The sequence below is a fragment of the Labeo rohita genome, chromosome 8, assembly GCF_022985175.1.
Source record: "Labeo rohita strain BAU-BD-2019 chromosome 8, IGBB_LRoh.1.0, whole genome shotgun sequence".
NCBI classification, from domain to species: Eukaryota; Metazoa; Chordata; class Actinopteri; order Cypriniformes; family Cyprinidae; genus Labeo; species Labeo rohita.
Window position 1 is genome coordinate 24,090,606 of NC_066876.1, and position 17,840 is coordinate 24,108,445.

Sequence of the window (17,840 nt, forward strand, 5' to 3'; positions counted from 1 at the left end):
AGAATGAACAGGATCATTTTTATAAGTGTAACTATTATTTTGTCTTGTGGACTATGTCTTTTTTGTGAAATACCTTATTCAGGTCAGTACTAAATGATTAACATTTTGCAGATTCCTCAAGGTGTATGTAAACTTTGACCTTAACTGTATATATACATGGTGCCCAGTGTTATTCAATAAAATGCTAAACACCATCATGGTAACACATATGATACTGAAATAATGCAATAAACATTCATTTAACAATGTTAGATGTCAGATCAAAGCCTAAGTGCACATCTGATAAGGAAAAAAATAAGAAGAAACTGTTATTTCAACAAAAAAACATCAAGTGTGCAGTGTCATGCAGGGAATTCTGGGAATGTCAATTTACAGTTTTTTTACTGTAAATTATACAATGACTTGTTATTGTTCACTTCCAAAAACTGTCATTTTAACAGTGCATTATTATATAATTACATTAAATGTAATCACAGTTATGCACCATTTATAGTACAGAAACTAACTAATTAAAGGTTTTACTGTAGCATTTTTAGTCGTTTACTGTTAAAACCACACTCATTGTTTACAGTGTAATGAATAACAGCTCAGTATTTGTGCAACATTAGATGAGTTTTTGATTCAGTATATAAAAGATGATATTGTTGTGTCTGCATAAACTTTTTATTTGCCATCACTCTTAAAAACACTCTTAAAAATAAAAGTTCTTTATTGGCATCCAAGGCATTGTTCACGCTGTCAGTTAAACGTCACCCAAATCTGATTTTTTTTGCTCATATGTGAAACAAATCTGATATGTTGTATGACTGTGCACACAGGAAAAAATGCATTTGGATATTTCAAGATCATTTTCAGGCCTCATTCATATGTGGAAATAAATCAGATATCAATCAGATATGTGCCAATGTAACTGTCATGTAAACAGGCAGGCATTAAAACTGAGACAATTTGGTGGTTCTCTGCAGTTTTATGATGTCTTATTATTCTGAGGAGGAAGCACGTGTGGAGGCGGTAAATGACAACATCATGGTGATATTTGATGAATTTCGCATACATCGCAGAGCTAGCATCAAGCATATTTTGGATTTGTCCCCCTTTAAACATTCGGGATGTTTCAGATGATATGGCAAATGCAAACAGATGAATCAGATATGGGTCACATTGAAAGAATGTGTAAACATACAGTCAAAAAAACAAAAAAACGGTCAAGACCTGCAGTGTAAACGAGGCCTAAGGTTCCATGAAGAACCTTAAACATCCATAGAACCTTTCCATTCTGCAAAGGGTTCTTTATAGTGGGAAAAAGTGTTATTCACATTACAGGCTGGAATACACCACGTGACTTTTGCCATTTGGGGTCTGGAGAAGTTGACAAGATGAAGTTGTAAAATATATTGTAAAACTATGATATAGCCATGAAGTTTCTCATTTAACCAAACCACCTGAAAGCACAATACTGTTACTTAGATGTCTCTGTCTTTTTAAAATGACCTTAAACTGTTTTTACTTAATGTATGGAAGGAACGTAAACTTTTGAACAGGGTCATTTTTATAATTCAACTATTATTTTGTCTCGTGGACTATATGTAAACATCTTTTTTGTGAAATATCTTATTCAGGTCCATACTAAATAAAAAAAATACCGTATTTTGTGTGTTCCCTCTTACTTTGTTAAAATAATTAACATTTTGCAGCTTCTGCAAGGTGTATGTAAACTTTTGACCTCAAATGTATATATACATGGTACACAGTGTCATTCACTGAAATGCTAAACACCAATATGCCAACACACATGACAGACTAAGGGCTGGAATACACCACATGACTTTTGATTTAGAGTCTGGAGAAGTTTATGTGATGAAGAAGTTGTAAAATATATTGTAAAACTATCACCATGTGTATATATCCATGTAGTTTCTCATTTAAACCAAACCACCTGAAAGCACAATACTGTTACGTAGATGTCTCTGCCTTTTTAAAATGACCTTAAAAACTGTTCTTACCTAATGTAAGGAAGGAAGAAATACCCTGGCACTAATATAATTGTTTGTTTTAAGCCCATAAAACTCTGTCAACAGATCTACACCTTCTCTGACCTTTTCACCATATTTTGAATCATTGGACTATTTATTACTGTCAAACTGTGTTGAAAGAAATACCATGGAAGTAATATGAAAACGTTATCCTGGCCTGGTCTGTTTTAAGCCCATAAAACTTCCTGGCAAGATCTTCACTTTCTCTGACCTTTTCACCTTATTTTGAACTATTTGACTATTTATCACTAGGTGAAATTGTTGATAGAGTCAGGCACATTTTGCTCTATGACGAAGGGGGAAAATTCTGTGATTTTTATTTCAACAGGCGCTGCCTGTGTTCTAATCGCAACCAATCGCAGCCGCAGGAACCGCGAGCCCGCGAGAGATTCCCACGATAATGTTGTGGTGACACACTGCCACACTTTCCCACGCGCGCTCGGGCTCTGGCACACGGATCCTCCTTAAAGCGCGTGGCCGAGTGCGAGTGCGCGCGCCGCTGCCTGGGGCACGAGGCGGGCCAGTGGAGCGAGATCATGTGAGAGTCCACGCGCCGAAAGTAGGTTAGACTACAGAGAACCACAGACGCAGAGAGAGGGAAAGAGAAGAGGGCATCACTTTATTGCATAGCAGACAGTGCGCGCATTTACGCAGGAAAAAAAAAGCGTGAGATGAAGCGGAATTTACTCTGAGCAATCGGATGAGAAGAGCGAGTAGGCTGTGCAATAACTTATGAGGTTTAGTGGTGATTTTCTCACAACTGGTCTGTTTTGGAGTTTTCAGAATTTTACTTGAGTTTTACTTTCGGCGCTGTTCAAATGTACTGGAGTTATATTATCGTTCGCAGATAATATAGCAACAAAATGAGAGGTAAGTTAAAGAAAAATGCATTTATATAAACAAAATAATTGTGTTTAATAATTGAAACAAAAGTGTCACTTTGACAGCGGTAATCGTGATTGGGTTTCCTTTGATGTTGCGCGAACTGCGCAAAGTCTTAACCCAAGTAAAGCAGGAGCAAGCGCGCAAAAATATCGCTCAGATAATCTGCAACTTTGTGGCTGTTTGTAACATATGCTGTGTTTCTTTACTACTTTGGCAGCTTTTGGCCACTCAGACATATACAGAAAATAACCAGTACACGGAAATGATAAACTTTGCATAGTTTTGTTTTGTTTCTTCGCTTGCAAGCGTGAAAGGGAAGCGACGAGCTTCATGTAGGAAACGTCTCATGTGTTGCCATGTCCGCTTTTTATAAACCTCTTTGGGGTTATTTTTCTTATTTTTCCTCATGAAGTATCTTATAAATACGACTGGTTGATGTTATGATGTTTTGTTTATATACAGTCGCTCATGTACATATATAAATACGCATTTTAGCCAACATGTGTGTGCATGAGTGAGTTATTTATGCAGATAGTTGGCTAGTGAAATGTGTGAAACATTTTAATTATTTTTTAAAAGGGATGTAATTATTGAAATGACGTAATTTGCAGGAAGTTACAATTTAGATTTATTTTGCTAGAATAAATCAGTTGTTCATATATTTTCTGCATATTTTGCATTATGTTGTGACATAAAAAGCCAAAGGTTGTTTTGTTGAGGCGAGTTGCAAATGTTTTTATCAGACCAGATAGCTTGTTTTTCTGCCAATGTTTGGCAACACATCTCACTGTAGTTGCTGTTAACTGCCACTAAGCGAAATGCATTATGTAAGAGTCGAACAACATGTTTGAAAATGCTTATATACATGTGTAATAATCACAAACTTAAGTGTTGTCATTTTAACTTTGTGTACTTATATATAAAGTTCAAATGTTGCACTATGGTCGTGCGCAAAGTTGTTATGGCGTTGGTCACGTATGTATAAGCCCTTCACCGCCATGTTGAACTTGAGCTCCGCTGAATGTTTGTGTCTTTTATCGTGATAAAGCTTATCAATAAGTTCAGGGGAGACTCTCAGCATGTCAGACTCATTAGGCTGTGTGAGCTGTTGGGGCACAGGGAGTGGGGGTGTATCTAGTGCACTCTGCGTGTTGTTGTTTTTCAGTCTCAGCATGGCCGCCGGTGTGACAGAGTCTATCTGCTCCATTGACCTACTTATGTCATTGAGGATTACACAGCATGTTACAGTACAGAGAGATCAGGACGAGAACTGACCAGTTTCAAGATCGGTTTATTGTTTTCATTATTGGCACCTTATTTTAACCTTTACCCAGTGCTGAATCTCAGCATAACAACCGATGGCAAAGGGACGTTAAACCTGAAACGCCGTCTGAAGGAAACAGCGCCTCCTTTGGTGCAAAGGCGTAACAACAAGTGCTCAGTCAAGCTTAGTTGCCCGTGATTCCGTTTGTATATATAAAAACGTTATATATATTTTTTTAGTTAGTTGCTATATTTATGCTTTTGCAGCTGATGTTGCAGTTCATAGAATGTGCCAAATAGGGACTACAGTAACAGTAGAAACAAATGAACTGGCAAAGCGTGGTAGAGCGGAGCCATTTAAAAATGTGATAAAATAAACATTGGAAATTCAGTATATTTCTTTTGACTTTGAGGGAAGGCACTCATCTGTATGCAGAGAACTATAGCCTGTAAGCCACCATGGCTTTAAAGACTTAAGCAATGAGCAGTCTATAAATGAATGCTGAGCAGCTTAATGCAGTGGCACTTTGACACCTGCCCATGAAGTTTCCATTAATTTAAACCACAACTTAAGCCCAGGCAGTGGGAGAATGTGACCAGCCGCTTGAACTCTGAGGGATTAAATCTTCTTTGTCAACAGCAGTTCAAGTTTTCAGTTTTTTTCCTCAAAGTAATTCTGAAGAAATGCATCATAATTGCTGCACACCTAAGGCGTATTCTTAGATTTTTGTAGCTAATACACCTTGAATTAAAAAACCCAGCCTTTTTTGTATTATGAAGCTTAACTCACTTTTTTGACGTTTTTCCTTAATGAATCATCGTTAATGATAATAATGACCAAACAATGTTTGCCTTTTTTAGTACTTTTATACAAATGTATCTAAAATCCATCTTCTTTCAATCGGAATATTGTTTTTTTTATTATTATAAATGCCATGTATAAAACCACAAGATGGGAAAAATGACTTTTATGCATGTGTTTGTAGAGACTTTTATTGTTCCCTAATCCCAGCAGGCATCAAGATAATTAATGCCCATCAAGAGTCACCTTACACTCCCTATCAGCTCATGTTTTTCAACTTGGTGTTGTTACTTATACCAAAGAATTACTCAATCCCTCTGTGCATATTTAAAGAGAGACTTGTGGTGTCATTCCACCGTCTCAGTTTACTTAGTATAGGTAGGTCACTTTTAAGTGATGTGAGAGAGGAAAAATCATTACAGCTGACCACAAACTTCTTCAAAATCACAAGTGGATCCAAATTAGACCCTGTTTGTGTGACATCAAAGCCAACTTGCTGGTGAGGACATAGAGCAGACTCCAAAATTGTCTCTAGTATAAACCGCGGGCACAAATCTCACACAAGTTAGGTTAGTTATACACTGTGCCATGCAAAAGCAGGGCAAACAGGACCTTTGGACTTGGCAGAACAAAGTTGTTTGATTATGTGAGATAAAAGGGCAAAGTCTCTGAATTTGTGTTGGGTTTTTCCCAACATCACTCTGTGAAACTGCTGACTGGTGTTTGATGGACTGACACACTGACTAACTGACATAGAGTGGCCTAGAGAGAGGAGATAAGAAGAGCTAGATTACTAACCCCAGCTTGCCCGATAAACATAGCACTCTAATAAATCTCCTCTTAATTAGTTTTCGGCAGTCTGGCTGCGTTTGCCTCCGGCCTCTACGGCAGTGCACAGATCGGTTAATCAAACAAGAGCTGTTTGCTATATTTTTGATTTGACTAAGTGTTTATGGGAGATTGGCTTGATATGTTGAATAATGGCTTTTAAAAAATGTATTAGCTTATTAAACTTTAAGTATTAAAGGGAGATGTTTGTCTTCCAGACATCTTGTTAGTAATTCTGTCAGCCCTTTTGATTTCAGCGACGTATTTATTCCCAATTTCCATTGGTGAATTTACCAGAATTCAGTGACCAGTGTGTTGTGTCTCTTGCCATTGCTGTTTAGTGAGTCATACTTTCATGTAGGCAGTGTGGTATGCTTTTAGCTGACATTTGAGACATGTGTGATATTTCCAATATGAAAGGTTTTGTTTTGCGTTATGAATGTGTGTGTGTGTGTGTATAAAACTACATATCTGATGTATAGCATGGTAAAACTAAGGCTTTATAAAATGAAACCTCCAACCACCGTGCACAGCAGTCTTAACTTAAAAATAGTTTTATGTGAGCGCTACGAGACAGCTGGGGCTGTGCTCAAATTCTTGACAGGCTGCCACATGTTGAGGGCAAGTGTAAGTTACAGAGTCCCTAACGAGTGTACTGTAGATATTCCAAATGTGTAAAAGTCATATATCACTCTCAGGCCGTTACATAAAATGCAGCTCTTGATCATGTGTCTCTGATCAAAAAAAAACTTGCTCACAGGCCTTGGATTTGTCTGAAACTTAAACGACAAGTTTTCCTGATAATATAATGGTTCCACCTTAAACATGCCAGAAAAGTAAAAAAAGAAAAACAAAAAAATTTAATCAGATTACAGCGCTTGCGAGGCTACCGCACAAGCGCCTCCCTCGGCTCAGTAGGAAAGTGTGTCAGTAGAACAGCTCAGCCACATAGCCTGACCGTGCTACGCAGGTGAGTGGCATGTGAGCGGACGAGTCAGAATCCAAGCCACGCCGTCACGAGCCAATGGGAAAGTGGGAGGGGCGGGATGGAGGAATGCTCGTCACTGCGTTGCTAGGGTGATCGCCTCTGAATGAGTGTGTTCGTGGAATGTAGCCAGACAGCAGTTATATAACACGCGAAGGGTGGGGGCCAGGGGCTCAGAATGGGGTAGAAGGAAAGAGAGCGAGTGAAAAAGACCGAATGTGTTCCATTTGGTCATTTCACTGACATATTGCATTACGGAATAAATTTGATTTTCTTTCTCAATGCTTTGAAAAGTGCTTTCGCAGATTGTGTTTATCAACCCAGCTTCTGGAAACATCAAGCAGACGTGTCTCTTGTTCCCTCTCCCACTTTCCCTCCAACTCTCAACTCCATTGCTCAAATATGACGCACGCTTCAACAAGCATTCGGGGTCGAAGTGCGAGTCCTCGTGTCAGTATCTCAGGACGGCCGGTTCCCTGTCACGACACATTAGTTGTCACCTAAAACATTGCGTCATTGTGCAAAACACATTAATGACATTTCCTACACTCAGTTCACCTGAGAGGACTGTGTTATAACCGTTATTGGGATCCATCCTGTGCTGTTTGACATCAAACTTCTTAACCACGAAAAATGCAGTCGAACTGCTATTCAAAGATAGAGCTTCTACTTGTATAAACAGTTTAGCTGAAAAGAACAGCTTGTTTTGATGGGATATAGAGAACCTACTTATGCAAGTGCAGGTGTATATACTGTTGTTTGCTTCTAAGGATTTCGTTGCGGCCAAAGGTTCTATTCATGAACCTGCACCTGTTTATAATTCCCATACAGAGCATCACAATCCGCTTAATTCCAGCGCAGTTGTGCCAAGCAGAGAGCGAGCTTTGTTTATAAAGCTGTTTTTGATTCAGTGGTCCAAGGTGTTATTATGTCATCCTGAGTTGAGTCTTTGAATATAAGCTGTAGTGCTTAACCCTTCTCTTTAGCTGTGCATTAGCTGTGAATTGTACATATTGAAAAAAATATGACACTAGCCAAGTTTCCACGTCCCTGTGAGAGTCAGAGCAGACCTTCGGGCTCTGTGCTGGCCTATATTTCTTTTATGTTATCGAGCGATTGCTCAAAGATCAATGGGTCAAACAAAGAACGCCGCCGTAGCTCGCTTTAGAGCTGTAATGTAGATAGCGCATGGCTTTCAATGCTTTGTGAGTCAGGACTTTTCTATTAGCTGTGTATGTGTATGGTTGAACTCTAGCTAATGTTTCAACCATTTCTCCCTCTCCTAGCACAAATCGAAGTAATCCCGTGCAAGATTTGCGGGGACAAGTCATCAGGCATCCACTATGGGGTGATCACTTGTGAAGGCTGCAAGGTAAGTGAGCATCCTTTCAGTCGGTCTGCTCAAGGTTTAAAGGGATACCACACTCTAAAAAGACGTTTTATGATCATTTACTCACCCTGATGTCATTGTAAACATGTATGTTGTTCTATTTTTCTGTGTAGTGCAAATGTTTCACTGTTTGTCCATACAGTAAATGTCAAAAGCGTCCAAAACGTTTAAACCCTGTTTACTGTATGGACAAAAAAACAAAACACAAGGCGTTTTTAAAAAACATTGTTTTCTGCAGAAAAAAGAACATCATACAGCTTTGTAACAACAGGGTGAGTAAATAATTACAGAGATTTCTTTTCTCTACATTTTGTAGACTTGGTTGAAGGGTTTCAAACTGTTTTTCCCAAAATGCTTCCTTTGCTTCAGATAAAAAGCTAGAATAAACAGTATTAAAGTATACAAGGCTTGCAAGAAAGTTAGAGTACCTTGTAGTTACACCCTGGTGACGTCTTCAGACTGTTCCCTGAAACAGTAAACAATACAGCCTCTTTATCTGATTGGCTTTGTGGCAAGTCAGAAATCTCAGTCAGCTTGTATTTGACCACAGGACACACAATGTGTGCCAGATCTGATCTAATGTTTCAGACTCCTGCCGGAAAATCTTTGCCAAATGACATTACTCACATTACTTAACCATGTTTTCGAACCATCATGGATTGCACATGGCATTAATAAATGATCTTATAACTGCATTGGTGGCTGAACCCATACAACTAGTCCTTGAGATTTTGAAAGTGTGAAAACAGTTAAGGGTTAGGAGTTAATTGATGATTTAACTTTGATTTACAGTATGAACTCAGAGGAAATGGAAATGCAGCCTCGTCTTGACCTCTGTTTTCTTTTTTTTTTTCCCCTTTTTCATTCATCAAGGGCTTCTTTCGCCGAAGTCAGCAGAACAATGCGATATACTCCTGCTCCAGGCAGAGGAACTGCCTTATTGACCGAACCAATCGCAATCGCTGCCAACACTGCCGCCTGCAGAAGTGTCTGGCGTTGGGCATGAGCCGTGATGGTGAGTCTAATCTTACGCAAGAGCGCATTTCCTACTGGAAATGGAATCTCCTTGAGTCCTATTAAACGCAGCTGTGATCACAGCGTGAATATAAGGACTTCATATAGCCACTGGCCGCTGGCCAAAGAAGCAGTCAGGCATGAAAGTAGTTTCAGTTTTGATCTCCCTTGTGTGATATAATGTTAGTTCGTTCCATGTTCTTTAGCTTGCGTTCCAGCTTTAACGTTTCTCTTTCTTTCCACGCCCTTCTTTTCCCTCCAGCGGTGAAGTTTGGACGCATGTCAAAAAAGCAGCGCGACAGCCTCTATGCCGAGGTTCAGAAGCACCAGCAGTCCCAGGAGCGGGCAGGGGGTTTGGGCAACGGTGTATCCGGCCATGCTGGTGATGAGGTCGGGGAAAACGGCAGCAGCCACGGCCGGGCCTACAGTCGTGGCTCCAGCACCACACTTAGTGACCTGGATGACATAACCACGCTACCAGACGGTCTCCTGTTTGATCTGCCGCTCACACCGGAGGAAGCTGCTGACTACTGCAGCCTGGAGCTGCTGGGAGGAAGCGGTGGGAGCAGTTCGTCCTCCCAGAGTTCTCCTGAGTCGAACAGACAGGAGTTTAGTGACACGACACACATCAAACACGAATACCAGACCCTGCACGAGACGGGACTTTACAGTCGCTCGTTACTTACCCCACCTGAAGGCTGTTCCTTGATGGAAATCGGTTAGTATGCTGTGATAATAAAAAATGTATTCATATTACATTGTTATATTTTATGCATTGTACATACGCTACTTTCAAAAGTTTGGGGTTGGTTGGCTTATGTTCTCCAAGGCTATATTTATTCAAAAAACAGTAAAAGCACTAATACTTTCAACTATTATAACGATTTAAAATAACTGTTTTGTATTTTATATTGCAAAGCTGAATTTTCAGCAGCCATTACTCAAGTCTTCAGTTTTTACATGATACTTTGAAATCATTTTAATAGACTGATTTGGTGCTAAAAAACATGTATTATTGTTGAAAGCACTTTTGCGTAATATATTTGTAAAAAGAATAGCATTTATTTGTAAAGTATTTTCTTTCTTTCAAAAAAAGGTAAATAAATGAAAACTAAAAATCTGACTAACCTCAACTTTTAAACAGTAGCTATAAATATTGTTGAATATGTATATATATTTTTAAGATATCTAATTATTTGTAGGTAATGGTGGATAATCAATACATATGCTATTTTTACTAAATAAATTGAAAAAAAATGTTATAAATGCTAAACATTACATTTAACAGCAATATTACTGTTTTATTATTATTTTATTATTATTATTATTTTAAAATATTCACTTTGAGCATTTTGCTTAATATTTTTGTTAAAACCGCAAAGAATAGCATTTATTTGTAAAGAAAATAAATAAAAAATAAAAATCTGATTAACCTCAACTTTTAGTTTTTAGATCTGGTCATTTTTAAACAATCTAATTATTTCTATGTAATGGTGGATAACACATTTCTACCCTATTTTCTCTAATTAAATTGAAACTTAAAGTTGTAAATGCTATAAATTACATTTAACAGTATTATTACATTATTAATGTTTTTAAATATTAACTTTGAGTGAGCAATTTGAAAATGAGCAGTACTTTTACAAAAAAGTAAATTAGTAAAAAAATAAAAACCTTAACTTTTGAACAGTAGCTTATAAATGTTACTGAATATATGCATTATCTAAATATTTGTATACAGTGGTGAATAATCAGTACATTTATACTCAATTTTCTCTAAATAAATATATATTTTTTTTATAAATGATAAAGATTACATTTAACAGCGTTATTACATTATTAGTGTTTTTTAAGATTCAAACATGTACAATGAAATATCTGATAAATATCCATGCATCTATAGTTTTATCTGTAGTTCTGTATATTGTGTGTGCTCATACTGTATAAATGCATGTTTCCTTTAGAACGGATTACACAGAATGTGGTAAAATCCCACATCGAGACAAGTCAGTACAGTACAGAAGAGCTGAAAAAATTAGCTTGGACCCTCTACACACCTGAGGAGATGCGGGTCTACCAAAACAAGGTATCTGTAACAAACTACCAATGCATAGTACTTTTTAATACCATGGGGTGTAACAACGTATATGATATGTATGTTGCAATCCAAGCAATTACCCAGCCTTACATTCCATGTTAATGAATCACACAGAATAATCATTTATGTTCTAATTTTTTAAGACCTTAATTAAAAGTAGAACAAAAAGTACGTCAAATGAACATCATAATTGCAAACAATCAGAATGTGGGTGGACGAGTCATAACGTATATTTTTTCATTCAAGTCCACAGAGATGATGTGGCAGCAGTGTGCGGTGCACATCACGAACGCCGTCCAGTACGTGGTGGAGTTTGCCAAGCGCATCTCTGGATTCATGGACTTGTGCCAAAATGACCAGATTATCCTTCTCAAAGCAGGTCAGCATCAACTCATCAGCTGTTATCCACATTAGTGAATACCTGCAGTAAATACACTTACGTTCCCAGTTTAACCCTGCTAATATAGTATATTTATTTACAGTTTGACAGTTGTATATTTGAGTTTAGACCATATATATATTCTGTTTCTGTTCTGACAATGGCTCTTTTGTCGTTTCTCTCGCCCCTTTTTCCTGCTTGTGTCCTTCCTTTGTGCATTGTGTGGTGTGCCTTATACCCGATTTATTTAAATGAAAACAAAAAACACTTCTGTCTTTTCCCCACTCTCTCTTTAAAACAACCATCATTGCCATTCGATTGAATGTTGACATCACTGTTCATTTGTGAAAATGATGACTGTTTTAATGAATCTTCAATTTGAAAACATTTTGTAATTTGTGCAATTAAATCCCAATTGTTTTTTGTTTTCCTGTGTGTGTGTGCATCGTGGAGCATTCGTTTGCCTCTCTCTGCTCTCTCTCCTGCCTTTCCTTTGTCCATCTTCTATGTGGCGCTGCTCATCCAGGCTGCCTGGACGTACTGTTGATCCGAATGTGTCGGGCCTACAACCCCATCAACAACACTCTGTTGTTCGACGGAAAGTTTGCAAGCCCGCAACTCTTTAAAGCTCTCGGTGAGTCTCTTCCCTAGACGGTTCACTTGATTTAGCACGCTGTAGCATTTCAAAGGGCATGTTGGGTACTTGTATGCAATTAACTTGAGCAAAGGTACACCAAGTGCTGTAAAATCATATGATTAAGTCACAGTTACTCTTTATATAGACCTAAACAAACATCTATTGAAATGGAAAACAGGTCAATTAAAATCTTTCCAGGTCAATTGAATGATTGCTAAAATTGGCTGGGTTTCCATCTGTTTATCGCTTCTTGTTTTGTGGGGCAGATTACGATGTTGCGAAATTTTTACAGCTCTCTGTAAATTTGCTCTATTATATTTCATCTGCGTTTTTCCTGTCTGTAGGTTGTGATGATCTGGTGGGTGCTGTGTTTGAGATGGCTAAAACCCTGAGTCGGCTACAGCTGTCTGAAGAGGAGATGGCCTTGTTTACCGCCACCGTGCTTCTGTCTCCAGGTAGTTTTACTGTAATATTAGTTTAAAGTAATCTTTAACTCTTACAGTGTTTCCAACAGATACATAGCCAGACATTAGAGTTTACTCTTCCACTTATTTATTTCACAGACCGACCTTGGTTGACAGATACTCAGAAGGTGCAGAAACTTCAGGAGAAGGTCTATGTTGCACTGCAACACTGTCTTCATAAAAGTGGTGCCCCTGAGGAGAAACTGGCTAAGGTACTGGGGAAAAAAATCAAAAACAAGTTCACACTCTCACAGCTGTTCAGGGCTGTCAAAATAAACATATGCAAGAAATAAATATATTTATGCTGCTCTTATTTTCATGCTGTTCGCACGCTTAGTCAGTTTGACATTTTAACTGTTTTTATTAAGTTATGTATGAATTCTAAAAACTGATAAAAACCTTCTGAGTTGACTATGACAGATGTGAGCTGCAAGAGTTCGCCCACGCACAAGTTCTGCTTATCAGTAAATAACGGAGACAGCTTTATTTTATTATAAATATAACAATAATAGATAATAATGTGTCAGCAGTTTTTTATAAATCAAACCCAGACATCTTTTGCATTCGTTGTATTGCGATTTAATTTTTTGTTAAGTGTTACAAATGAACCAATAACTGCACATTATTTATTATTTAATTATTATATTTAATTATTTATTAATTCTTACACATTACTATTTTGGGATCAGTAAGATTTTAAAAGAAAATAATACTTTTATTCATTTTTACTATTTAAAATAACTATTTTCTATTTTAATATATTTTAAAATATAATTTATTCCTGCTTTCCTAATCAAAGCTGAATTTTTAGCATCATTACTCCAGTCACATGGACCTTCAGAAATCGTAATATTCTGATTTACTGCTCGAAAACATTTATTATTATTATTATTATTATTATTATTATGTTGAAAACTGCTTTGAATAGAATAGGTTTCTTTGAATAGAACGTTCAGGCGAACAGCATTTATCTGAAATATCTTTTGTAACATTATAAATGTCTTTATTATCACTTTTGATCAATTTAAAGTATCCTTGCTAAATAAAAGTATTAATTTCTAACCCCCCCCCCACCCCCCACCCCAATTAAGTAAATTAAATTAAAAATTACACTGACTCTGTATAGTGTATAATGATACAAAAGCTTTTTATTTCAGATAAATGCTGATCTTTGGACCCTTCTATTCATCAAAAAATGAAAAAAAAATGTACTCAACTGTTTTAAATCTTAATAATAATAAATAACAAGTTTCTTGAACAGCAAATCGGTATGTTAGAATGATTTTTTTTCTAAGGATCATGTGAAACTGAAGTCTGGAGTAATGATGCTGAAAACTGCGCTTTTAAATTTTAAAATATATTCAAATTATTTTAAATAGTAAAAATATTTTGAAATTTTACTGTTTTTGCTTTACTTTGCTGAATCAAATAAATGCAGGCTTGGTGAGCAGAAGAGACTTCTTTAAAAAAAACATTTAAAATCTTACTGTTCAAAAACTTTTGACTGGTTTTATATATAAGAAAATGTTATAACTGCTTGTTCTTTGTCTATTGACTCTACAGATGGTGTCCAAGTTGCCCATGATGAAATCTATTTGCAACCTCCATATTGATAAGCTGGAGTTTTTCCGTCTCCTTCACCCAGAAACGGCCTATAACTTCCCTGCTCTCTACAGAGAGGTTTTCTGCAGCGAAATCTCCTTCCCAGACTCCACTGAGGGCTAACATTCATTGAAGTGTCATACTGGCTCTGATAAGAGACAGAGAGGAAAGACAGTTAAAGAAAGGCAGGGAATGAAACTAGAAGGAGGCAGATGGATATGTGTTTGAGAAATACCAGCGACACACTGACAATCTTGCACATTACACTTTAGGACTCCATCTGTAACCTCCCTCCTGATCGAGTGATTCTCTCCTCTATTTGAACAGGACCCAGATTTCTTAGAAGACGCTGTTAAATATCAGCAGTCATTTAAGGTGCTGGTTACTATTACTCATGCTACCTACATACAGTGACTCAAATGGAGTAAATGATGTATATTTAATTCAAACATGGAGCTCAGATCTCCTTAAAAAACATTGAGTACTCTTAGAAAGAGAACTATGAATGTAACCCACCTAACATGTGGCAAAGCCTCAGGATTAAGACAGAATGTATTATGTATTCCTGCCCCATATATAAAACAAGCTTAAGGCTTGGTTTCTGTAAATGAACAGTTTTGATGCAAAACTGTTTAAAGGGACCAATGCGTACACACCTGAGGTTGCAGACGCCACATGAGCACCTTCACTTTCACAGACTCAACACTAACACAGCGCACTGCACAGACCACACGTGCACATGGTGTGTTGTCTTCTGAGCTCTTTGTTTTTTGCATATAAATTTCAGATATGCAACTAAACTAATGAAAACCTCATCCTTATTACCCTTTCCCACGCAAATGCCACTTGGATAAAGATATTAGATGATATTTTGATATCCTCGTTTGATCGGAAACCACATGTATGTAGAACAGAATAGATGTTTTTGAGAATATATTTATAAACAGAGCCTGTAGATAGCATATGTAGGCAAAGATAGGAAGTTGCACCTTAGAACGAATGTTCTCAAGCCCTTTCAAAGACTTTCAAACCACAGGAGTGGAATTCTGGGCTGGAGTTGGAATGACATGCGGATTTTCAAAGCTTTAGATTTAGATGCAGATGGACAGCACTTAAATACTCAAAAAACGGACTTTGCGAGAGCGGGAGTTTGCTGTCGCCTCACATCAGATGGCGAAAAGACAATGGCACTATGAGACTTTCTGAAGTGTAGCAAACGGCTGCTGGGAGCAAGGCCTCAGGAGAACGCAAGGAGCACACAAGGAAGTGGATGGAAAGAAGCTTATGTTTTTAGAGACAACGGACAACCTGAGCTCACCGTCAGTCACGAGGACACCACAGAAATGTTGTAATGTCGAATTTTCTGTACAGCTGTGAGGATAAGTGGATCCACAGGCCATACCTCATGCTTTGCTTTGTGTCCGATGTGGAGATCAGTGTTGTGTTGCTGTGTGATTATTATTATTTTTTATTTTTTTTAGTGTCATCCATTTATCCTTTGTGTTCACTATTGGTTGACAGAACCATCAGCTACCCCCCTGAGTTTGGGAATATTATGGTTAGTTTATGTTCTGAAACTTAGCGGTTCAAACCGAAGAAGAAAATCTGCTATCAGCGTTCATTCTTCAGAGGCAGGAAGTCCAGTTTGGTCTCAGGGGAGATTTAGGAGTGGCCCAGAAACTGGCATACAAACTAAAGCCCAAAGGAGGGCTTTTCAAAACCTTTGTAAGATTACAGGGTATGAAAGATGTTTCGAATGATTAATAAGTATCATCGTCCAGTTTCCTGACACTTAACAAGCTCGCCTGATGTTTTATTTTTGCACTGCTGGAACGGTGCCTAACTATATTTTCTTGTACGATTTTATATGCTATAATACACATTTTCTGGGTGTTTAACACAGTATCATAATGTCTGCCTGTGCAATAGTCAGTCTTTCCATTTTTAGTATTGACATCCTTCACAAGCCAAGGATCTCCTTGGATTTCATAAGCACTCCAGCTCGGATCGTTTAACACCCCCCCTCCAGCTAAGTTCTGTCTATGCTTTTTCGTTTTATTTTTTATGCTTGTCTAACTTAAATTGACATGTGAAGGTGGAGAAAGATTGTAACAAAGTACGTACTTTGTGAAAACCATTTTGAGTTTTAGACAATGTATTTTTGTGGAGTGTAATTCGCAGCCCTACAAACTGCCACAAGCGTCCGGCCCGTCCTTGAGGGTAGTTCTGGAAGTGTGCGTTTACATCTACACTCAGTCACTCAGGGAGATAGCTGGGTTCTCTGTCCTAAAATGTCTTCTTCAGTTAGCCTAGCAAGACACCTTGCACCAAATAGAAGACCTTAAACCTTGATCACTGTGTACGGTAACTTTTTTTGTGAATGTTAATCACAGAAGTATCAAAGAATTTTACCCCGTCTTATATCAGTGCTATTGGAGGACTTTTTCAGTTTGACTTGCTTAAAAAAAAAAAAAAAAGAATAGGATCGAAACTATAAGGTATATAGAAATATATATATATATATATATATATATATATATATATATATATAAGTATGAATTTAATCTTTAAATCTAGTGTTGTGTTTTTTTACTTGTTTATTTTTGTGACATTTTCTTTCTTTATTTCTGTCCTTTTCTGTAATATTTTCTCACCCGTGTAGTGTCATCCTTTGTCTTGAAGAATTAAAATCCTATTTTTTTAAAGAGCATTTTTAAGCAGAAAAGCCCCTACAAGAGTCCTCATTCTTTGCCATGGTCCTTCTGTGGTTGTTTCAGTTGTAACTTTATTTTTACGCAAATAAATCACATAGATTTTAAGAAATATAATTTATGGTATATTATGGATACAGACAATAAGACAAACACATTAAGAGTTATTGTTGTACAATGAGGATTAAACACATGGATTCCAGAATGTAATAAAGGTCTTTTTACTTTATACACAGTGTTTTGTGGCTACTCTTTTTTTTTTTTTTCAATAAAACTGATTTCTCAATAAAATACAATGCAAGACAAAAATCCTTAAATGTCCGATATCACTATATATGGGGGGGCAGAAAAGTGTGTAGCGGGGGAAGTTATACAATTTATTTGATAATAAATATATTCATATGTGTTTGTTTTGGACGCAGTAGATGTTTTTTTTTTTTTTTTTTTTTTGTTTTGTTTTTTTTTTTTTTAATAATACTTTTATTTAACAAAGAAGCATTGAACTGATTAAAAGTGGCTGTTAAAACTTAAATTGTTTCAAAAAGTGTATATATTTTAGATGAATTATGTTCTTTTTAACTTTTATTTGAAGAATAATAAATGGTAAGTTATTCTTTGGTGCTTAACACCAAATCAGCATACAAGACTGCTTTCTAAAAATTTATGAAAATTCAGCTTTGCCATTAAACTATCCACCTTATTATTCAACGTGGAAGTAAGCCTATGGGCGTGACTTCCGGTTCATTAGC

General features: G+C 37.0%; 1 protein-coding gene across 1 annotated transcript; it reads left to right on the forward strand.

Annotated features, from left to right (window-relative positions):
• Positions 1-2,547: 2,547 nt before the first annotated feature.
• rorca (RAR-related orphan receptor C a) lies at positions 2,548-17,320 on the forward strand. Its single transcript, XM_051117164.1, has 10 exons — positions 2,548-2,903; positions 8,083-8,168; positions 9,060-9,201; positions 9,463-9,918; positions 11,165-11,286; positions 11,545-11,677; positions 12,204-12,311; positions 12,659-12,769; positions 12,878-12,990; positions 14,342-17,320. Exons 1-10 carry the CDS (start codon positions 2,897-2,899, stop codon positions 14,501-14,503), a joined length of 1,440 nt encoding a protein of 479 aa, XP_050973121.1. The 5' UTR covers positions 2,548-2,896; the 3' UTR covers positions 14,504-17,320.
• The last annotated feature ends 520 nt before the right edge of the window (positions 17,321-17,840 follow it).